The 23101-nt window shown below is 38.6% G+C and overlaps 3 protein-coding genes across 8 annotated transcripts; all 3 read left to right on the forward strand.

Annotated features, from left to right (window-relative positions):
• Positions 1-3627: 3627 nt before the first annotated feature.
• Positions 3628-13499, forward strand: LOC141903440 (uncharacterized). Of its 2 annotated transcripts, none has more exons than XM_074791556.1 (21): positions 3628-3667; positions 4996-5048; positions 7442-7601; positions 7729-7794; positions 7875-7979; positions 8059-8311; positions 8552-8737; positions 8836-8935; positions 9023-9134; positions 9690-9860; positions 9961-10043; positions 10129-10204; positions 10279-10386; positions 10469-10663; positions 10730-10856; positions 11425-11599; positions 11688-11823; positions 12274-12384; positions 12504-12616; positions 12861-12948; positions 13061-13499. In XM_074791556.1, exons 1-21 carry the CDS (start codon positions 3629-3631, stop codon positions 13247-13249), a joined length of 2646 nt encoding a protein of 881 aa, XP_074647657.1. In that variant the 5' UTR covers position 3628; the 3' UTR covers positions 13250-13499. The 2 variants fall into 2 exon arrangements, with proteins under 2 accessions (XP_074647657.1, XP_074647658.1); XM_074791557.1 differs by lacking the exon at positions 3628-3667 and adding an exon at positions 4066-4165.
• Positions 13500-13817: 318 nt separating this feature from the next.
• Positions 13818-20223, forward strand: LOC141903531 (uncharacterized). Of its 4 annotated transcripts, none has more exons than XM_074791663.1 (6): positions 13818-13980; positions 15794-15896; positions 17681-18033; positions 19266-19793; positions 19899-20012; positions 20101-20223. In XM_074791663.1, the coding sequence occupies exons 1-6, from the start codon at positions 13923-13925 to the stop codon at positions 20112-20114; spliced, it is 1170 nt and encodes a 389-aa protein (XP_074647764.1). In that variant the 5' UTR covers positions 13818-13922; the 3' UTR covers positions 20115-20223. The 4 variants fall into 4 exon arrangements, with proteins under 4 accessions (XP_074647764.1, XP_074647765.1, XP_074647766.1 ...); XM_074791664.1 differs by having other exon boundaries at positions 17684-18033; XM_074791665.1 differs by lacking the exon at positions 13818-13980 and adding an exon at positions 16678-16761 and having other exon boundaries at positions 15854-15896.
• A 100-nt stretch (positions 20224-20323) lies between these two features.
• On the forward strand, positions 20324-22118 carry LOC141904659 (uncharacterized). 2 transcript variants are annotated; one of them, XM_074793289.1, is made up of 4 exons: positions 20324-20398; positions 21032-21393; positions 21535-21668; positions 21765-22118. In XM_074793289.1, the coding sequence occupies exons 1-4, from the start codon at positions 20391-20393 to the stop codon at positions 22038-22040; spliced, it is 780 nt and encodes a 259-aa protein (XP_074649390.1). In that variant the 5' UTR covers positions 20324-20390; the 3' UTR covers positions 22041-22118. The 2 variants fall into 2 exon arrangements, with proteins under 2 accessions (XP_074649390.1, XP_074649391.1); XM_074793290.1 differs by having other exon boundaries at positions 21774-22118.
• Positions 22119-23101: the final 983 nt, after the last annotated feature.

Genomic DNA, 23101 nt, shown 5'->3' on the forward strand with positions numbered 1-23101 from the left:
AGACCCATCCTCGCATGAGAATGAATATAATGTGATTTCAATTAAAGATGACACATGGCCTCATATCATTACGTTATGTTTTTAACGGGTGGGCGAGATTATATTCTTATGTTTTTGTTTCTCTGAATGTCGCTATTTAAGAGTTCAATAATAATTTCAGTCAACCAAACAAAGGATTTTTCTGTATGTTTCATGTCCTGTTTTTCCATAACCCTAGGACTGCATTTTAGGTATTTTTTGTGGATGACCGAACGCTGCTGTCCCTTCCTAGTAATTTGATGATATCTGTCGAAATCTAAATTTTAAAAAGGAATCAGGCATATCTCCTTGTTTGACTAAGTAAGAACTCAACTTTAAGGGACACTCCCTTAAAGGCGCCGAAGTAAAATCATGTGTCGAGTGGAGATGATATTGTGTCAGAATTTCTTCAAAAGCAGAGAAAATTGAATATTTTGAAAATAATGATTTCACATGTATGCTTGAATCCGCTATAACTGGAGCAATTTTCATAAAAACATATCTATGGAATCAACGAAATGTAATTAAGAAGAATACTATGTTTAAGATGTTATCAAAGGCATTTGAAAAAAGTTTTCTGATTTCGTCAACTGTGAAACTAGTGTCAACCAGATGTGTTCCCATGAAACGAACCGACTGCGAGCCGAGTCGATGTGAGATGTGACCTACACTGAAAATCTCAAGCGCTACCACTGGTTTTTAGGTGCTTCTGAATGTCGGCCGTTAAAAAACTAAACAATTGCCATTTGGAAAGGGCCTAGTTAGAGAAAATGCTAGATGTGTATATTGTGTGATATTTCATGTGCGTTTGGAATTTAACCTTGTTTATAACGAAACACACATGTTCTTTTCTATTTTAGAAGAGCGCATGATAGTGCAATAAAGAACTGACAATGAAAAAGGGGTAACAGGTGACTGATATCACACCGAATTTCAATTCCTATGAACACTTTTCATATAGTGAATTCTGTACAAGAGTTAAAAAAAACTTGAAATATTAACGAAATAGTTTTTTGACGGACAAATCGTTACCATCGAATTTTCAAAACTTTTTTAATGCCTTGGTGACCACTGGTCTAGTACGCGGTTTTCTGAAACAAAAGTGGCCAAGTTTAAAGAACGACAAATGATTACAAATATTAGGAGCCTAATGCGTTTAATGATTTAATTAATTGGCATCGCGCTGATTGGTTGAAACGGTTGTTAGTCATCTTGCCTGTGATTTAATTGTTTTTTTAAGCATCGATTAACCATAGATTTAATCTTATCATAACTTATTTGCAGGTGCTTCTCGCAAACATTTTCTATTCGTTTTCAAACGCAGTACTGTTCAGATGATTCGCGTCAAGCTTTGAGTCAAGTAGTAAAAAAGTTTATGTATTAGCATTACTATGCAGTCAAAATTACGCACTGCGGCAAGTGAGGTGCTGTGATCCAGATGTGTAACCTATTTAGGAGTAATATATTTCCATCATGTCAACGCCATTCAGAAACAGTAGCAAAACATACTGCTGGTCTCTAGAAATAACAATACGACGACAACCACTTTCGAATTCGACGATATTCGAGAAGTTTCACTTGGGCAGTGGTGGTCAGTGATGGTCAATTTATAAATTCTAATGGGGAATGCTTTCTAGTTTCACACCAAATGCGGTACCGGTATATCTTTCTTACATTCGAGAAGTTTCAATTGGTCAGTGGTGGTCAGTGATGGTCAATTCATGAATTTTCAATGGCGAATCCTTTCTAGTTTGACACCATAACGCGGTATATCGTTCTCATATTCGAGAAGTTTGAATTGGTCAGTGGTGGTCAGTGATGGTCAATTTATGAATTCTCAATATTTATGGCGAATCCTTTCTAGTTTGACACCATAACGCGGTATATCGTTCTCATATTCGAGAAGTTTGAATTGGTCAGTGGTGGTCAGTGATGGTCAATTTATGAATTCTCAATATTTATGGCGAATCCTTTCTAGTTTGACACCATAACGCGGTATATCGAACTCATATTCGAGAAGTTTGAATTGGTCAGTGGTGGTCAGTGATGGTCAATTTATGAATTTGCAATGATGATACCTCGGTAGTTTGAAAACAAACATGACTTGATAAATTTCCGAAATTCGCAGTCAGGTGTTCAGACTCGGGAATATCTCAATTGGTCAGTTTCTGACCATCATGGTGTCACCATGTGGTCTATAGCTCAAATGAAACACGTGGGACCGACGAAAGGGCCCTAAAGCGTAAGTCATTTCCTGAGTGATGTGATCCAAAAATGCCCTAACTGGAAAAGGCAGTCTTTCAATTGGACGAAACCAAATCGGACAGAACAATTAAAATTTGGGAAGGCCACAGGCAGTGGTCTTTCTACGAAGCCCACGCGGTAGGCCTATACTTTGAGCGTATCATTATGAAATCTTTTTTTAAACCACCATGTACCACATTAAGTAATAAGCATCGTTGTAAGCACTTGAAACACCCATTAACCACTTGAAACTGTCAGATCAAACATCGTACCGCATCCCCGAAAAGAGGGGTAGTTCAGCAAACCGGAGCTTTCATTTGCCTATCTAGACTACCCCGCCAGTACGGGTAGCCGAGCAAACCGGAAAACTCATAATGCGGATAATTTCTCTCCGATGGTTTAAGGCCGCGGCTAGCAAAAGCTATAGGTCGTAATTTTCCTTCCTGAGTTTGATAGAGGCAGGCCCCTAACCCACCCAGACTCGCATCGGTATGCAGTTCGAAAGGTAAGGAATAATCAACATCCGCCAAAACTGGCGGTTCAGATAATAACTCTTTCGATTGATCAAAAGCGGACTGCTCAACTCCACCCCATTCAATGGGTACAGAGCACTTGAACTTCCTCGTAGGGTTCCTCGGAGACCCCTTTAAAAGATCGTTTAGTGGCTTCGCCATTTTGCCGGCAAAACCCATTATAAACCGCCGGTAGTAAGAAGCGAATCCCATGAAACTCTGAACTTCACTTACAGATTTGCGGGTTTTCCACGCTTTAATGGTTTTAGTCTTTTCAGGATCAGGCTCGATACCCGCCTCGGAAACTACGTGGCCAAGGTAAAGAACTTTATCCTGGAAGAACGAACATTTCGACGGTTTAAGTTTCAGGCCAGCATTTTTCAGCTTCTGGAAAACATTGTCTAACCGCACTATAGATGTTGTTCAATCGAGGTCGAAAATACGGATGATGTCATCGATATAAACGAGACACTCGTTCAACTAAAGATCACCGGGGCTACGCCCCATTAAGCGTTGGAATGTAGCCGGAGCTCCAGGGTCCGGGAGATTATCGTAGCGGACGAAACTGCACGTCGAACATGCAGAGCAAAGAAGGACCTGCGACAACAGATATGCTTGAATAAATAATCACGTTTAATTACTACAATTTAACTCCAGAGATGTCATCAGACCGATGACCAGTCTCAAACTGGATCTGTTGCCGCCAAAAATCATAATACAAAACCGCACTGTAGATGGCAGCACCTAATAGCAAATCTCCCGGCCACATCAATCTTCATTCGGAGCTATCCTTTATTGCTTTAGTCCGCGCTCCGCGTTGTTAGGTTTGACATTGCACACAGTAAACATACAAAATGGCAGCCGATGAAATGTCATTTCATGGAACCTGGAAGGTAATTATTGAAACGTAGCGACAAATGTACTACTTAAATCAACAGTGAATCAATTAATTAAAGTGAATAATTAGTATATTCATAGAATCAGAAATGAATTCAATCATGACATGGAATCAAATAAGGTGTAAATAGCCTTTAATCACCTGACTGAGCAGTGCTGAGTCGTGAGTGAGGTAACGACAACGTTGATTATATGGACGAGTCATTATTAGTCAAGCACCTGCTAACAACTCTAACAAAAAGTTTTTAGAGGGAACCGTAACAACGACTGGTATCCAGACTAAGGTCACGTCTGAATGAATGATAGACTCGACGACGACTATTAGTCTTAACTTAGTAGCTCACACATCTTCCCACGGCCACGACAGGGATTCGCTACACTAAGCCACATAGGAACCCCTGCCACAGTAGACCGAATGTTCAGGTACATGCGCAGCGTTGCCGCACGAAAACTTGTTGCACCAATCAGATTGCTCGGTGTGTGTAATCGCTTAGGTAAATTTCACGGAAGAACTATAGTCAGTAACCTGTCTGTGGTTTATTTTCACGATCGGATATTTTCACAAACCACAGTCAGGAATGGGAAGGTCATTTTTGTATGAGATCTTCGTCAGCCAATTTGACTGACGAGTAATTTGCCTGGCATTTCATTGTCTCTTAAGATATCCGTGAATAGAAAGTATATTTTTGAAGTGTTACTTTTTTCAACCGTGTTTTGGCCCTTGTCATCCCTAACGTTGGTATAAGCTCATCCGATTATAAAAAGCTTACCACCAACGATTAGGTAACTAACTAGGAAGAACTATAGGCCTAAATGGTTAAACCCTGGCTAAAATGAAACGGATATCCGATTGGCTGATCATGTATCATGACATCATGTAAGCTGCACTCAGTTTAATGTGGCAGGGTTTCGTACCGTGGAAATCTCGATGCCACCCGGTTCAATTCCCTGCCGCCTAACCGGGGGAGGATGCCTCACAGCACTCACTTGACACTCGTCTCATCTGTCACAGAAACTGATCAGCTCCTCTTTAGTTTCTGTCAGGTAGCCAGTACAGTAAAAAAGCCTGAGAGAGACGGATGACCTCTCCCTGACCATTATCCCATTCCATTCCTGCGCTGCAGTCTCCCACACAGCAGACCAACATGACCAGGCGTCTCGCCAACTCTCACAGTCGCAGGCCCTCTTGCATTACCTGACACTGACCCTCTCCCAGGCAGTGAACCCACCTGACCAATTCCTTACTCTCAGACCCCCTGATCAACCGCTTCTATATGTAGACCTGTTTTATTCTATGTATGTATGTATTTGATGTTATTTACAGATAGTCGAATGTGTTTCGTTAGCTGGAAATGTTGAACCTACAGGAATAGAAGGGTAAAAACTGACCGACCACTGCACTAATAAGACCCGCAGGGACTTGTCACAATTAATAGTGAATGAATAAAACCAGGATAAATGACCAACTCCATTATCCCTGCAGGCTATAATAAAAACTAAGTGTCTACACTGCCAGTACTGGTATCCCCTTCAAGCCTACCGTACTCAGAGTGCCGTTAAAACAAAATGACCTTTTTTTACACAAGAAAATTAGGGCTTAGTGTCTGAAGGATGAGAACAGGGTCCAGAGGGTGAGGGTTTAGTGTCTAGAGGGTGAGAATAGGGGGTTAGGGTTTGGATTTGGTTATGCATTATAGCCTATTAGGGTAAGGCTATAAGTAGTTTAAAATGTTTTAGATCCGTCAGTGGCCCTGATGGCACCCTGAGTCAGAGAGTACTGCGTAAGTACTTTCGTGTTTGCGTGTTTGAGTCCCAATTTTCGACCGGTGCCGGCACTGTAGAAATCACGATCTGAGTACCCATTACAAACTTTTAAAGACAGTGGCAACTATGCACGCGCGAGTTCTGATAGTTATCGCTGGCAAAATTAACTGCATTTCTGAAGCCGTAACATCTTACCGGTTATTACTAAAATATCATTAGTAAAATCAAAATTTTGTTGTATCATTTTGTTTAAAAAAATTGCGAATCAATGATATAAAATAAGTATGGGTAGTTTAAAAAAAATCATTTCCAATCCAAAAATTATCTTTTTTCGCCATTGATTGTCAATTTGTAATGTTAAAATCACCTGTTTCTCCGTATTCCGACGATGATTACATGGAAATAGAACTACCAATCAAAAAATTGTCATCAAACGGCAAAAATATAAGTCATATACTACAGAAAAACCAAAAAATATTGACTTGGTTTGGAAAAAAACATATCACTTTTTAGCTCCAAAAACACCATTTCGCGGATTCGATGAAAACCTGTCAAGGTTGGAAGAAATTGGAAATTCACTCCAAGACAGCAGATTCCGTTTGATGAATCTGATATGAATGAAAACTTCAGAACATTTCAAACATTGTTTCTCGCTGGTTGTGATGGTCTATCTAAAATAAAAAAGTTTTACACAGGTGAACGTTTTTAAGTCACGTTTTTTCTAATAAGAAAAAAACAATCACTCCATTTTGAAAAATAATTGCTACGCTTCAAGGTCGGCAACAATTGAAAACAAATTAATGGCAGTCTGTGCAGCGGCCAGATATTAAACTATTATGACCGAAATAGTTGGTAATGCGGTACCGGCACTGTAGGCACGGTGTAATAAAAACAGCAGAAAGTCTTCTAATTTGTATCAAAGCTCATTTCATGTGAATCGATTGAGAAGTTTTGGAATTACCGTTGAAGTTGAGAGGTCATTTTCAGATTGACGATTAGTTGCCACCTTGTTTTATCATACAGGGATACTGGGGCTGCCGGATGGTCATAGATAGATATATTTATTTTGCACTGTAGTTACAAGTATAAACTTACAAAATTAATTAACATATGTAATATATTTTCAGTAATAAATTTCAAAATTACAGTGCTGGGATGCATCACGAGCCTAAGAGGCTGTACTCAAAAGAGGCAATGAACCCATGATATGAAAATAGGGAATTACAAATGGGAATGTGGTGAAATGAGATGAAATGATAATGAAAGTGAAATGAGCAGTATCAATTAGCCTAGTTGAAATTATAGTTACTTCAAGTTTTTCAGAAATTATTCGTATGATCGTTTTAATACCTTGATATTAACTGTTTTTTAATTAATTTAACAAAACTACCTATATTCTTTGCATTTCTAACAGAGGGGGAGGTGTTTTGCCAAAGAATTGGAGTCCTTGCTAGAAACGATTCGTTGAATAAAGCTGTTTTATGTTGAGTGGTTCTTGGGAAATTTCTTCCTCATGTATTATAATTGTGAAGTAGTTGTGTTGGTTGAAAGAGTTGGAGAATGGGTCCAGGGAGAGATTTATGTGTAACATTATATGCAAGTTTGGCGAGTTCCTGAATTTAACTGAATTAAGTCAACAAATTTTAGATTGTTATACTTTTTATATAAGATAGTGGTAGGTGCATTATATTTTGCATTGCCGATATAACGTAAAGCTCTGTTTTGCTATAAGCTAATTTGTGACTGTGATAGAAGTCATTTGTATATATAAGGAAAAGCAGTGGTCCAAGTACTGAGCCTTGTAGCACGCCATAAGTAATATTTTGTAGTTTTGACTTTGAGTTCCCATATTTTACGTAACATTTTCTGTCATTGATACTGGTTTTATTCATTCACTAACAATTGTGACAAGTCCCTGTGATAAGACCCGACCCTACTACTGTCTCAGTCAATTACTGTCAATTGATGATTTTTTAAACGATTATTTTTTTTTGTTTGTTATTTAGAACTGAATTTATTCTCGATGAAAATGGAGATATAACATGGAAAATATCCCACAATGCTGAGTTCATGCCGTTTTTTAATTGTGAAACTTATGAAGTTTATTCGCCAACTTTAAGAATGTTTGGACATTTCTATTCGGTGATGAATGTCATTGAATTCAGGGTAAGTAGTCATCAATCCTCTGTCTGAACCTAGTTCCACAGTTCTCGGCCCTGTTCCTCACTTTCAGGATTTTAATTCTGACCTCCCTCTCCGCCGATGGCTAAGATTTTGTATCTTTATTTTGTAGGTTGAAATCTCTGATGATTTAATGTTATTAACCTATGAGAGATGTTGTATGTTACAATGCCAAAAGGTCCGTTCACAATTTCAACTGAAGAAACTAAATAAGACGCAAAGTTTTCCAAATGTTAAATCACTTTTATTTATGTTTAGGTTTTTACATGTGACTCTAAAGAGGAAACACCGTTTTCATTTCTACAAGCGAAGGACGAAGGCTATTTTTCTGATTTAGTCATTACAGCTGATACTGGAAAACAGGTATCTATCCAACTGTGTGCAAGGATGATTTTATACCCACAAATGTGGATTGTTAACGGTTTGAGTTTGTATTTTCCAGTTTAACGTACATAAAACAATATTGATGTTGAGCTTACCGAAGGTGGACTGGTGTAAAACGCCAACGCCCCTCACCGGGTTACCAGAGAATGTCTTGCACACTGTTATACATTATTTGTATGCCGAATGTTTACCTAAAAGTTTGACGGAAGAAACTGCGAAATGCTGCGTTAAGTCATTATCAAAATTATCAGGTTTTACGAAATTAACCGATTTGTGTGAAATATTCCTGAAAAACACGGCTGTTAAATTACGTAAGTTTCACTTCAAATTTACAGTAGTATCCTGCTTAATTTGGAACATTTGGGACCAACAAAATTCATCCAGTTTATGGGAAATCCCCATTAAAAGTTATTTTCTTGTATATTGAACAAATGGATTGCAAATGTTTTTGCAGATTAGATGAAAATCCGAATTAAGCCGATCCGGATTGTTTTGACTGTATCTCAATGGTCAGTTTGTGATTTGTGGTGAAGATATTTGATTTTTTACAGAAATCACGAGTCTAATGAATGAAATGCATTCATGCGTAGATAGAATCATTGATATGTTCAATGGAAAAGTTGGTGATCATCATCATCATCATCATCATCATCATCAGGGGGAAGAAGAAAGTCTCATGGCAAATCCTGCTAAATTGTGTTATATATTAAAACAAGCAATTAGAGAAATGACTGTCGGTAAGAAATGCCCCTTATTCCTCCCCAGCACCCAATCACCTTCCGCCCGACTTTTTTCGCCTGCCGAAGTGTTCTGAATATTATATCTCTATTTTCAGCTGGTGCTAAATTTCTAATTCTCTGTGATTTATTTACGAGGAAAAAAGCTCAGCTTTCACGCGATGAAAGGAATGATATCATCAGATATTCAAAATCAAGGTTTGTTTATTTCTGTACCAGATAAAACTGTAAAATATTCTGAAATTCATCTGTTAATTGTAAACGAGTTTTGATTGTGTTTTTCAGAATTCCTGTTTTTATGAATCAATTACTGAAACTGATCAGTGTTTGCAAACAGCACGCAAGGTCTCTATCAGCAAGTCAACGATATGAGCTGGCGACTTATCTAGTACCAGAGGTCAGTTTAATTACGCTTTGCAGGGACAAATCAAATGGTGAAGGAAAATGGATGTCTGCTTAAAAATTGGAAAAATTTGAACATGTTGTTAGAAACCATGTCATGTCAAAAAGTATTTGGGTCTCCCATCAATGCTATGTACTGTGGTGCTCAGAATTGTCTTAGATTTGATACTTGGTACATGTAGTTGGTTACCTTTCAGTTCGTGTTACGTTTAGAAACAGTTGATACCGTTACGATGAAGTCTAATAAATCTTATGCACAAGCTCTATATATTAAAAGTTTAAGATATTTCATTTAAACCAGTCAAATTGTGTATCGCTTACGTTATTGTAACAACAAGAATCATTGATGTAATTTTTGATGTAAAAAGTGAAAAAAAATATCTGAAAAATCCTGGTATTTTCTTGTGAAAACTTGTAAGAATATGGAAATATGTGAAACTCCCAAGAGTTCATTCATCTGATTCCTGACCTCGTTTGATCACACTCGGTTTATCTAGACCTGGTCAATCTGTTCAGTTTTATTAGATCATGTATGTTTTATTATCTCTAGATTGAAAACACGTTAGAAATGGTTTCCAAATTCATATTAGAAACGAAAACAGCTTTAGAGCAAGTGATCAGCAGCACAAGTAGCAGCCAGCGAGAAAAACACGAAACTAAACCCGATAGTAAATTGAAGAAACCTCGAGTCGGGGACGTGCTCGGCAAAACGCTTAAACATGTAACAATTCTTGCACTTTATGTCAATCGAAACTGATATTGTATACACAATTGTATTAACATACACGAGATAAATTGATGTATGATTGATTGATTTCAAGGCTTTACACATGAAAGAATTAATGAGATTGAAAAACTTTCATGAGAAAACGTCGGAAATTGTCATCAATTTAATGATGAAAAAGTGAGTATTTTACTCATATTTGTCTTGCAATTTAAATCAATTTCACCGTACATAAGTAAATTTCTAACTGTTTTGAAAATTTTAGAGAAAGTTTTACAACGATGTCTGAAGGAGAGAAAATTAGATTGATTTCGCGTAATTTAGAGCAACTCGGAGAAGAGGTAGCCCCCTTCACCCCTGAATCTCTACCCGCTGTCCCCGGTATGTATTCAATGTATTGTTGTGTATTTTGCAGGTTCTATTATTTTTTTCAATTCGAGTTGAAGAATTAATGGCAGCACTAGACGAGAAATTCTCGTGGAGAGAATGGAAATATTTCTTCAAACTCGGCACGTCTAAAGTCGTAAGTTTGCGCCCGTTGGTGACAGGTTGCTGAGGGTACATACAATGCCCACGAGTGATAGTTGTCTGTTTTATTTTTGTAGGCTTGGTTACTGAGTAAACTGGTGTCGAATAAAGAGAATTTACCGGTTCAAACGATGCTCCATGAATTGATAATGCTCGTTCATAGAGATCAGTTAACATTATCGCTAGTGACACTAGGTTTAGTAGAACCCACTGAACCTACTCAATATAACTCTCAACCTACTCAACCCATCATTCACACTACTAATCATGCTGTAAGTATCCTATACAAGTGCTCCCTACTGTGTGCTTTATGAACTTATGTATATTGTATTTCACAGTTAAATGCAGTAGAATCGTTGTGTATTCCGCCGCGACCAAGAGACAGTCGTTTAGCTCAATCATCATTAAATCTACTGCGAGATGCACTTTATACTGATATGCTGTTTGAAGTCGTTACTATAACAGGTAAACATAATGTGGAGCAAGTTCCACAGTTAAATGGGCTAGTCCTGAAGATTGAACTAGGCCAAGCCCTTGTGGTTGAATAATAAATGTAAATGACAGATATCATTTATATAGCGCAGGTATCCTAAACGGAGTCCAGTTCTAATGCGTTCCAAATTGGTATTATTACCCCCAGCTTATAACTCTATTACATGTATCAGTCATCTCTCCCTGGGGAGGAGTAACACCCTAGCAACTACTAGGCGCTCAAGAGTCATCTTTCAGGCTAGGTACCCATTCACTCCTGGGTGGAGAGAGGCAATGCGGATAAGTGTCTTGCCCGAGGACTCTATGGTGACGTACAGGGTTCGAAACCCGCAACCTGTCTTCCCAGAGTTGAACGCTCTAACCACTCTCCCACTCCGCTCGTTGGTTGAACTGGCACGTGCTGGGTTGAACTGGGGATAGATCTGCTGGTTGAAATGGATGTAGTCCTTCTGGTTGAACAGGGACTAGCAGGGACTGCTGGGTTGAACTTAGAACCGGGGCTTGTTGAATACTTCTGTATTTACATCTTATGTATTTGTAGATGATGGAGATACAATAATAGATCACAATGTAGATGGTGCTACTCCAGTTACTCGTACAGATAGAGAAAGGGATATCAATGTCCGCAGAATCCCGGCCCATTGCGTTATAATAGCAGCACGCTGTGATTGGTTCAGACGAGCTTTACTCAGTGGTATGAGGGAATCAATAGACAAGTGAGTCACACTTCTGCCTTCTCCCTGCTTCCCCCTCTAACTTCTCGTTCCCTATCAATGTATCGACATTGTATATTGTATTTTACAGGAAGATCGTTGTACATGACACAAACCCAGTTTTATTCCAGATGTTTCTGGAATATTTATACAGTGGTCAGTTAGATATGAATGAATTAACTACTGAACAAATGGTTGATATGTTACAGTTAGGAGATAGATATGAGGTATTTATGACTATTGCTTGCTTGTCACTGGTCTCTTCTCTGGTCTCTCTCATTGATCCCTCGCCTCTAACTGGTCTGTTTCTCTTCTCACTGACCTCTCTTTCCCTTTTACAGTTCTCTTTCTCCTCTTTCACTGGTCTCTCCTCTCACAAGTCTCTCTCTGCACTGTACTCTCTTCACTGGTTGCTCTCTACTCTGACTTGTTTCTCTCCTTTCACAGGTCTCTTCTCTTGCTGGTCTCTCTCCACTCTCACTGGTCTCTTCCCTTTCTCACTGGTCACCCCCTCATCTCTGCCTCTCACCGGGCTCTTTACTTTTTCTTCACCGGTCTGTCTCCTCTCTCTCACTGGTTTTTCATTTCACTCGTCCCTCTCTTCTCTCTCTCATTGGTTTTTCCCCTCACTGGTCCCCGGTCCACACAAGGTTTATGTATGTTATTATCATTTGTAGGTTGATAGTTTGAAGTTTATTTGTGAACAGAGTCTTAAACACCGCTTAGATGAAGAAAATGTATTGTTCTTATTGAGTCTCGCAGATCAGTATAACGCTAAAACGCTGAGGGTAAGTTACAGCACTTCACAGAAAGGGGCAGAATTAAACAAACCAGGGGTTAGGGAATGGAGATTTGAAGATCAAGGATCATGATATTTGACATGATGTGATTATTTGATATTTTTCAGGCGGCTTCTTTAACATTTATTTCTGATCATCCAGAAACTTTACAGAGTGAAATATTCACCGATCTACCAGAGCATTTACAAACTGAGGCTGAAACTGCTATAGGGTGGCCGGGGTAAGTCTCAAACAGACTAGTAGAGGGATTAGGATGGACTAGGTATACCAGAGTGTACAAGGGCTTCTATACCGGGTTCTAGGCGTATTTCAGAGAAAGACCTTCCATTAACTTGGTTCTAGGGGTATTTCGAAGTAAGGGTTTCTATCAGTTATAAGGGTATTTCAGAGTAACTGGGTGGGTTTTAACGGTGTTTCACATGTAGTGCAAGGGTTTGTGTCTACTGGTTACGTATATTTTGTAGACTTGTTTCTGGAAGTGCTCATGGTGAAACCACTCATAGTTCTGTATCAAGTCTCAGTGAAGCTGGTATAAGTGACGTGTTAGATCAGGTAATTATGTTACACACATCCCCTGTCCCCTCTTTCTCCCCCTCTCTACTCTCTTTGTTTTTCATTAAGTCTTTTATTTATTAATATTATTATAATAATATTATTATTGCAGCGTCAGTTCACGTCGTCAAGCTCCTCTGATGAAGCTGGTTTCATGGAAGATTCAACTCGTTTAGAGACGTGTATTTCAGCATTAAGAGATATAGTCGGCGATGATGTTCCTCGTGATGAACTCGTGAACATTGCTTTAGCAGCAGACTATGACACAAATAGAGCTCTAAATTTCTTCTTTTCCTCCTGATCTCAAAATACAAATCGAACAACAGCGGCAACAGTGACAGCAGTTACACCGGAATGAGCCCTCAATGAAACCAGGAGTTCACTCCCACGTCCCTGCTGAAACCTAAGGCTCCAGTGATAAAGCGGTCGTCCGTAGTGTAAATATTTTATCAACTCTAAAAACAGTTAATTTAAAATCATTCCTTAGATTTAATGATTAGTCCCTATTGATCCTTCCTCTCCATTTCGATGACTGACGAGAGAGGTGGAACCTCACTGGTAGGTGTATGTATCGAAGGTACTTGAGTGAATGGCAAAATGTAAAAAATGTATATAAAGTTGTAAAATGAAATTGTAATAAAGTTGTTTGTGATAAAATGTGTAAAAAATATTCATTCATTTTTCAATTTAGAATTCTGTATAAACTAATTCAATTACAGCAGGGATCTCAAATAAAAATTCAATCCCAATTTAATGCTAAAGTTCTTTAGTTTGTTTGGTTTTGTTTGCGTTGACGAGGAATTAAAATGACTGAGTATTACTCAATGAAACGAGAGCTGTCGTTAACAAAACAGGTCCCGACTGACTAACGTTCCTATTCCACTGCCACATATAGTACCAGTATACACAGTACTGCGCTGTCATTGTGTTACTATGTTCAAGATATGTAGGATCGAATTCATGGCGAAGGCAAAATGAGAGAATTGAGGATCATTATACATCGTGTTTTATTGATCTGTTTATGTTTTCCTGGTGAGTTCCAGTCCACAATCTTCTCGCTCGGTATCCAATCAAACAAATTGGTAAAATGATAATAGGGAATTAGACTTTAAGAATTTCGGTAGAATAAGAAACGTGGAAACGTTTTATATAAATGAGAACTTAAAGTTTAGGAAAAGTGTCTAGAATATTAGATGAGGGGCTCAATCTCAAAAGAGGACTAAATACGACCGAGAGGGTTCAGTATCAAATGAAAGGACTGTGATACAGGACCCAGTTCCACAGTTCTTGATTAACTTTTAACTCAGAGGTAAATTCCCTATATCAGACTTAGTTTCTGAGTTAAAAACTAACTCTGTGCCAGATTCAATCAAGAACTGCGGAACGGGTCCAGGTGTATCAAGTGAGGATTTCGTAAATGTATATATTGAATTGAGTGGCATTTTTCTCTGGGACCTTTTCTATTCAAATGAATGCTTTTTTCTGTATTGAATGAGGATATGATGAGGGTCATTTTCTGTATTGAACGAGGGTTATGTTGTGTGGGACATTAGGTTTTTTTTCTGTATTGAATAAGCGCTCTATGAATTTTAAGGCATTACCTGGTATTTCTAGTATATATGTATATGTATGTACGTATGTGTGTATAAGGCACTAGGAATGCGGACACCACTTGATCGAGTGTCGTCGTCTTAAATTAATATTATTTATTACTAAGCTGAAGTCAACAATCACAGGTAGGGCGGGTTTTACTAAAAACTTGAGTCTTTTCTGTCGACGGTACAGAAGATTCGCCGAATTTTTTCTTTATACATGTTTTTCTACATAATAGATATATTTTTGTACGTGTCCCACCCGAACCAGTTCACTTCTTTAATTACCAAATCGCACGAGGCCTATACTTAAGAACTTGGGCAACAAAGATCTTTTCTTTCCGATTGTCAGCATCTGACCCTGATTGATAAAACAAAGCGTGGGTGTGCGCAGATAATACACTAATCAAGTAATAATCAAATATTTCATAACAGAACTATACAACGCAGTGGTAAAGAACAGTTAAACTGTCTGCCACAGGTTAAGCGGTGTGGGTGACGAGAGTCTTTGAAGGCTTCAATGACTCTCAGGAAACACTACAGAAATGTAATTTTCCATTAGCAATTTTTCCAACCACTCTTCTACGTGGTTTTTCTCACGAAAAAGTCACGGCGATTTGTCTGCGTGTTTAAGCTTTGTCACCCAGTAATTTTTGGTAGATTTTTACCACAATGAAACGTTTTAAGTGCCTAAGATGACTTAATGTAATGCGAACGCATGTACTTTATACTATAAAACGTCCCCTGAAAACATCGATTTTTTTTTCTCATCGACGTGTTTAAAGATCAATTTGTTGACCGGATAAAGGTTAGAGCTCGGGCCGAATATGGGGCGTTCTTGGAGTTTGAAAAAACATTGGACCCGTTCATCGATAGTGGCCTAAACATAATTTGCCGCATCAATTAACAAAGATCACTCATTGGTGACATTTTATCGTTAGTTTTCGTTCAAAATATGCCTTTGAAAATTACTGGATTCGAAACGAAATCGTAGTGATATGAAGCAATAATTTGTTAAACTTGAAAAATGTTCAACCAATTTCGCCCCAATATGTCAGACTCCAGGACTCTAAGATTTACGCGTCCTGTGACTTTTCTGTGAGAAAAAAAGTTGCAAAAAAGTCGGCAGAAAAATTACCCACCTGGAAATAACTTTTCCGCGGAAATAGAAAGTCATACAATTGGTTCGAGTGGCGCAGTCAAAAGTTAGAAAATTTGACCACGCCCTCTCTCATATTCTTAACTTCTTACAGGTGTTTATGGTATGGAAGATGTCACGGGGATTATAATTGGTTGCTCAGTCGGTGGTTCGGTGTTTATCGCTATTCTCATATTCATTACCTATTATTTCTGCATGTAAGTATCTTTTATTTACAATCATTGCAAAAATAGGAGATAGAAATTTGAATGTGAAGACAGATAGTACTTAATACAGTATAGGTTATTTTGATTTCAGTGAAAATCGTTCGCTTCCACGTTAGCTGTGAAAGCTCGTATTTTCGATCCTACTCTGTCATCTCACTTTCTCATTTCACACTATTGATTAATAACACAGTTCCAATACTATTCTCATTGCGCTGCAAACTTAACAAATTATCCAGATGCCCAAAGACACTATCCCTTGAGGCCAAGCCCCTGCACCCGGAAAAGTTGGTTGTCTAGGCGGTTTGACCAAAAGGTCTGAGCCAGATTAACCAAGTTACGGCCCTTCAAAGTTGATGCCTAGTTTCTCACCCAAACCTCTTTTCTAGACATGACGAGGGCGGGCGAGCGAATTTATTTGTTTAGGAGCTTTATTTTCATATTGTCCAAGGAGACCAGGGCGGGAGGTTTTTTCCTTCTAAATCCAAAATTATTCACCGTATAATACTTATATGAGACGAGGGCGGGAGTTTTTCAGAATCTCGATCCCTACGTGGACAGAACCAAGAAATTTGAATTATTCTCTTAATCTTAAACATCTGAACCACATAATTTCAAACAAATGCAGTATAAAATGGCATATAATCTCCACGGTCACGCCCAAACATTTTGTGAATGGATGGGAATGCCATCCTTATTATCATACCTAAGGCTATAAATCGAATAGACCAAAGAACACTATGCTAATTTTTCTCTTGATTGACTGGTTTATTAGAGTACAACTCACTGAAGGTCTCTTCTACTCGGTTATTTTGACTTGCTCCGGCCAGTTCATCATAGGTTCAAATTGAAATGATCAGTAAGTACATTACTAATTACACAATACTGATTATCGTTAAAAGTGAAATGCATAAAAAATATTACTGTATACAATGCATCAGCACGCGCGCGTGAGGTTTTCATTCAAAAAAGGAAGAGCCGACCGTAAGCAATCTGATGTGGGTTTCGGACTTTCATTTTTATTTTGGCTTTCGGGAGTGGCGCGGGCGGCTTCGCAATTTGATGAGAGACAAGTTATCAATTTTGAAGGGCCTAAGGTCTGAAGGGCACTTCAACCACTCTTCGAAATGGTTGTTTCCATTGTGATTGTGCTTGGTAAAAGGAAGTTAAAGAAACAGTGGCAAATTATTCTAGGTCAGTTTATTTTAGAATAGATACATGGTGGCTGATCCGAGCCATGACGTGAAATCTTGATACGCAAATCAGGCCAAACGAAAAAACGCCAAAACAAAAGAATTTTCTTTAAAAAATCCGTTTTCGTGCCCCCCCCCCCGCTCTGAAACAACGATCGAACGTCGATTTTTCTAAAAATCAGAATTCCGTGGTTGAATGTTTGTCTTGGCGGGGGCCTGAAATACGAATTAACCGCGCTAAAACGCCAAAAAAATCCGTTTTGGTATCCCAAAGTAGATTTCTAATCGGTTTTGGCGCGCCAAAATAGATTGCTGTTCTGGCAAAACGGATTTTAAAAATACAACTCGATGGTTTTTGGCTTTCTGACGCCTCATTTACATATGGCCTGAATCAGCCACCATAAGATATTCAGAAAAGTATCTATTTCTGCTTCGTGGCTACGCCTCTCTCTTCATGTACACAACTGGACAACGCGACCCCCATTTTGAATTCTCGGAACGGCCCCACTGGGGTAGGGCCAGCCATGTCTTAGGCTCTACCGAGGGGGACATTCAGAGTAAGCAAATATAATTTTCTATTTTCAGCAGAGAAGATTCAAACCGGAAACTTGGGACCAGCACTAAATCTAAAATGAAATATCGTAGGAAAAAACCAGTACCCATGACAACACGACCTTATACTCATACATTCAGTATAGACAGACGGGTTTTAGAGAGACCAGTATCAGCGCCATCGATCGCACAAAATCAGAACCGTTATCCCAGTCTTCACACGTATCAACCTAGAATCTGGATGACTAGTTTAGATAGAGCTGATAACACAAGACGTAACGGGCTCGATTCCGGGCGAACCGCAGCGGATAGTTTTAAGACTGCGTCATTAGATAGACTGGATCCTGAGAGAAATCGAGCCTTTTCAGATCCGACGTTTTATAACGGTAAAGAAACGTCAGTAAATATATATCTGAAACACGACGCCGGGTCTTTTTTGCCGGAAAAGGGACATTTCCACCTAAATAAATCACACGTGGCGAAACAAGAATTGAAATTATATTCGAACAATAGCCTCAAGCTTGGCTTAAAAATCTTATCCTTAACTGCAGTAACGAAACGTAACCCTAGCTCACTCAACAACCCTAACACTATAGCATGTAGGCTCGAATGATCTGCGGCCTCCATCATGCCAGCCGAGCGCGCTAACTATACTCCAAACTTTGAGGGTTCGCCTGGTCAAAGTCGTGTGTTGGCTATTTTCATTTATGAGCGCGACCAGTTGTGGTCACTCATTTGTGGTTTTACTTCATTTTCCTGCACTGTGTCCTTGAATCTAGTAAATTTGAAAAATATTTTGAACGATAATTAACGAAAAATGTCATTAAAGTGAAACGTTTAAATAGATACCAATTTTCTTTAGGTCGGCATCAGGGCAACCTTTGTCGATGAGTGAAGGGGAGAGGGGGTCAGCCTGTCATAATCTCGTTTTGTTTGTTTTTTTTTGTGTTCAGCAACAGATCTTTCTTTAGAATTTTATGCTATCCCCTCAACCTCTTTTAATCCGGTTAGTACCGCGCCCGCTGCTTTCTTTCCTATACCTTCCCATATATTCTTACTTCCCAATTCGGTTCTTTTATTTTGATAATAGCTACTTCGAAACAGGCGAAATAGGTGTTACTATTCGAAAATATGTGAAACTCATTTCTATTGCCTGCAATTGCAGGATGCAGACATGAAGCATTTTGGGGGAACTATTTCAGTTATACATTTCCCGGCTCATTAAACGAATATCAAATGCCGGGCAATGCGAGACAATCAGTACGGTAACGGGAAGATGTAGCCTGTCGTTCTTTGATAACCATTTGTGAGTGCGTTCAGGTGGGTACGGGCCCGAACTCCACTTAGTACATATGCATCTATCTATCTATCGGCAGCCGAAATTTCACAGAAAAATCCTGGCCACGTTCTGAAGCGCGTAGTCGCTAGCGTCCCTGTCAACCTCTTATAACGAGTTTTTTAGGACCACATAACGCGTTGACGTAGCGTAGGTGCCAGTCACCAAATCAAGTTTGAATCTCAACGTCGGTCTGATGATTCCCTTAAAACCTGTTAATCGTTGAGCAACATTCTATAATCGATTTTCTTGTTTCAAATAGTTCTGTTATATATTTTGTAGATTATCAAAAGAAGAACCCTTTATTTATGCCAAACGATGATACACACAGTAAAGTATACAGTTTTACTAAAGATTATTCAGAAGACACGGTGGATAATAATAAAACATGGAAGACGGATGAACTAGCTACCAGTGAGAAAAGTGATTCAGGGTTCGGTCGATCAAGTGCTTCTATAAAGCACATCCGTATAGCCACAGAACTATCATCGCCTACTTATAGTACATTAGAGGACTTAGATTTACCCCCTGAAATACACCACCATCAGGAGGTGACACAACGCCACGAGGACCCTGAACATGCGTTATACGCAGTCCCCAGTTTTAAGAAGCGCCCACCTCCCCTACCCCCACGAAGTGACGAGGGTGATGACTACCCTCCACCTCCTCAAGCCTCCTCACCCACTCACAGTGAGAATATCTCAGTAAATATTCTAGCCACCGCAACCACTAATCCCGCTGATAAGGACAGCAGGACGAGAGAACGCACTTTGAGTGTAGTTACATCTACTAGTGATTACACCCGTCAAGGTAAAGTATAAAATTTTCAACTCGTGAAACTCAAATGCCAAACCCACGTACAAGTCGTTATAATCATGAAATATCAATTCATGAAGTCAATTTCTGATATTTCAGGTAAGGAAGTTACGTCCTCGGCTTTTCAGTTTTTGGAAGATTACGCGACATCAGAAAAAGATGAATCAAACAACACAGTAATATCAGAGGTGATAGTACATAGACCGGCAGACGGTTAGTACACCCCAGACGATTACTATCACAACTACTGCAACCCTACCGGTCTATTGAAAAACTATATCTAATTACTATTGTATTGCAGGTACACCTGGTTGACGTTTAATCTCAGTCCATGTTTATGAAATACTCCTGAATTCATTGTAATTTTCATGTTAGTCTACATTTAACTGTGATATAATTTACTATAAATAAAACATTCGTATGATATTTAATTGTTATCTATACAAAACCGCTTTATTGTCGTTGAGTGAATCCATCTCTCCACCCTCCTCCCACCACTGACTGTCTACTATAGCTAGCTCTCTCATCAGCTCGACTCTAGTCTGAGAGTATTCTCCGTTTGTTCTCCTCGTGGATTAACGCTACGAGACTATGATCAGGTAAAACCATGTTTATCATTCGAACACGAAAATGAAAAGTTAGTTAAAAGATAATCATAATCATTCTGACATTGTTTTCATTCAGGTATAGAATTTCACTCGCATTTAACAGAATATCAAAGTATTATCTAAAATGTAACGAAATTCAACCATGTTGAACCGTGAAATGAAGATTTCAAATCATAAAAGTTTCTTCTACTTTTCAATTTTCGATAGTTATGTCGAATGCTAATGTATCATTGAATTCGTGATAAAATCAGAAAATGTTTATTTCTGATGATTTTGAATATTTTGCAGTAAATTAGTGAATAATGTATTTTGTAAGACGCATATGTAGAATAAGAATAACACCCCCCACTCGACTGATTGGAGCAGCTGGTGTTGTGTAGGCTGTAGTTTAATACATTTATATCTATTGTTTTAATATAGAATTATCAATTGTATACACGTCATACCTGTAGACAACACATACACGATACATATCCGACATACTTACTTGAACCTAGCACAATACATTGTTATCATGGACGCAAATGATCGTGTATATACCGTACATATTTTACCTACTTACTAAAGATTATATAGATTTATTCGTTAATGATTTCAATACTTCGATTCTTTTGATTGATACAGATGTAAAATGAAAGTATGGGTACGTATATACGCATGCGCATTGCTGGTTTTTGATGCGTGTATAAGAACAGAATCGCAGGGGACGCCAACTGTGCAGGGCCGTCCAGAATGGGGCCCGCCACCTCTAACTCAAAGATATCTACAACCTTGGGATCATTATCAAATGTTTATGCGAGCGCCACGCCCAGCATGGCCGACATCATCTGTCGCAGTACCATGGGGTCAAGCCCCCTGGTGGGAGCAGCAGCAGCAACAACCAGCAACCCCGAAATCACCAATTCGAATTACTGAACAACTAGTTGAATATTGTCACAGGAGACCTAATGATAACGCATGTAGAGGTATTCCCCGTATTGACTGTAGTAAGTATGATCTTCTATATCTGATTGGTCCAATCATTGACTTCGTGTATTCATTCACTTTCACTGTGACCTCATCTCCACTTTGTGACCTCGTCATCCCATTCCCTCTAACTGTGACCTTTTTTCTCCACTGTTTGTTAGACGCGTGGTTACCGGAAGGTGATGTTAAAGTTGCTCGAATTGTAAAACGTGATGAAATAAAGACTATTGAGACTCTTCACCCATATGCGTCAGAACACGACATCAACTGGATTATTTACACAGTCTGTGGACAGGTATATTATACTCTGTTACTGATAATTTGTAGGCCTACCGGATTTTACAAGAAGAGAGAGAACTGTTTATAACTGTGTTTAATCAATTGTTTGCAGAATTTACAGTTTCGAGTTGTCAGTATCGAGTTGTCTCCGCCGATAGATGGTGTTTGTAAAGCTGATTATGTACAAGTTAGTTTATATGGAGATGTAGGGAAGATGGAACCAGCAATGTGCGGTTCCGTACCAGACAGGTCGCAAGACAGAAAAACTTCAATTGAAAATTCTTTATTCATCAAATTCAAAGCATCCACGAATACATTAATGCCTCGTTTGGGAGGTTTTATTCTACAAGTTCGTGTGGCTTCCGATTCGCCCTGGCCGCGGTATTAAAAATCGTTCACGTGCCACAGTTCGTTGATCTTCAAGAAATCACTCACCATCTGCCACAGTTCACTCAGGCTCTCTCTTTGTTCAATAGATAAATAAATCAACTCTAAGTAAACACGAGTATTGTTGATTCTGATTTTTTTCACGCAACCGAGATATTCAAGGTTTTCTTCAGATCTTTCCTCAGTATATGACCACAAGAATAACGACCAAATCTAATGTATCTTTTATTATCTGGTAAAATTCTATTAAAATCAATCAAATTGACCAAAGGTGTTCGAGATTTCAAAATTGAAAAAGCAAAAGGTTCTATGATTAAACCTAGAATTAAATGGAGACAATTCGGCGAGCAAATTATACAATTTTTTGCAAATTATGAAAAACAACGCGCTAAAGCGAATCATATCAGGACTCTCAAAAACCATTAGGCGAAATCAAAACTGGTCAGAAAAACATATTGAAAAAACTCAACTTGAAATTCTGTAAAGACCTATATAGAAAGAAAGAAACGGATATAGAAAACCAAAATCTATTTCTGACAAATTTATCCGAATTAATCTCTATAATGAAAAGAAACTTCAGCATGTCATGAAATTAGAATTGACAATGAAATTGACAATTGGTTGAAAATTAACAATTGGTTGGACTGAGTGCTTTGAGGAGTACGAGTTTTGTAGCGTTGGGAAATTAAAGGATTTTTTGAAAGAAAGGAGACTCTCTGTGCTGATTGCAAAGGTGACCTAGTTGAGAGCCTATCTTTGCGTTTGAACAGAATGCACCGCTCATGGTTGGAGACTATAGAACAAAATCAAGGTGTCAAAATCAATATGTGGCTCAGTTGAATGTTGCAAAAATGGATGTCGACCCTCTAAAACAGAATATTCAATGGGGGACAGATATGATATTCATGATATTGGAATTTGATATCAGTAAGGTTTTCTGTCATGTTTTCCAGCAAGAAGGTCGATATTCAGTAAATTCATCGTATGATCCCAGAATGAGGGATTACGAGAGAGGCTTATGTTTTTAACATGTCATAACGGTTAAATTGATGGCCACCATTT

Source organism: Tubulanus polymorphus, chromosome 4, assembly GCF_964204645.1.
Source record: "Tubulanus polymorphus chromosome 4, tnTubPoly1.2, whole genome shotgun sequence".
Taxonomy (NCBI): Eukaryota; Metazoa; Nemertea; class Palaeonemertea; order Tubulaniformes; family Tubulanidae; genus Tubulanus; species Tubulanus polymorphus.

Excerpts from the sequence above, each read along its gene's own strand:
- LOC141903440 (XM_074791556.1), top strand. The coding sequence starts at position 3,629 with ATGGCAGCCGATGAAATGTCATTTCATGGAACCTGGAAG. Across the intron at positions 9,135-9,689 it reads CGACTTATCTAGTACCAGAG|ATTGAAAACACGTTAGAAAT; the intron begins GTCAGTTTAATT and ends TATTATCTCTAG. Across the intron at positions 10,857-11,424 it reads TGAAGTCGTTACTATAACAG|ATGATGGAGATACAATAATA; the intron begins GTAAACATAATG and ends ATGTATTTGTAG.
- LOC141904659 (XM_074793289.1), top strand. Across the intron at positions 21,394-21,534 it reads TATTCCCCGTATTGACTGTA|ACGCGTGGTTACCGGAAGGT; the intron begins GTAAGTATGATC and ends ACTGTTTGTTAG. Across the intron at positions 21,669-21,764 it reads TTTACACAGTCTGTGGACAG|AATTTACAGTTTCGAGTTGT; the intron begins GTATATTATACT and ends AATTGTTTGCAG.
- LOC141903531 (XM_074791663.1), top strand. The coding sequence starts at position 13,923 with ATGAGAGAATTGAGGATCATTATACATCGTGTTTTATTGATCTGTTTA. Across the intron at positions 13,981-15,793 it reads GATCTGTTTATGTTTTCCTG|GTGTTTATGGTATGGAAGAT; the intron begins GTGAGTTCCAGT and ends AACTTCTTACAG. Across the intron at positions 19,794-19,898 it reads TAGTGATTACACCCGTCAAG|GTAAGGAAGTTACGTCCTCG; the intron begins GTAAAGTATAAA and ends CTGATATTTCAG.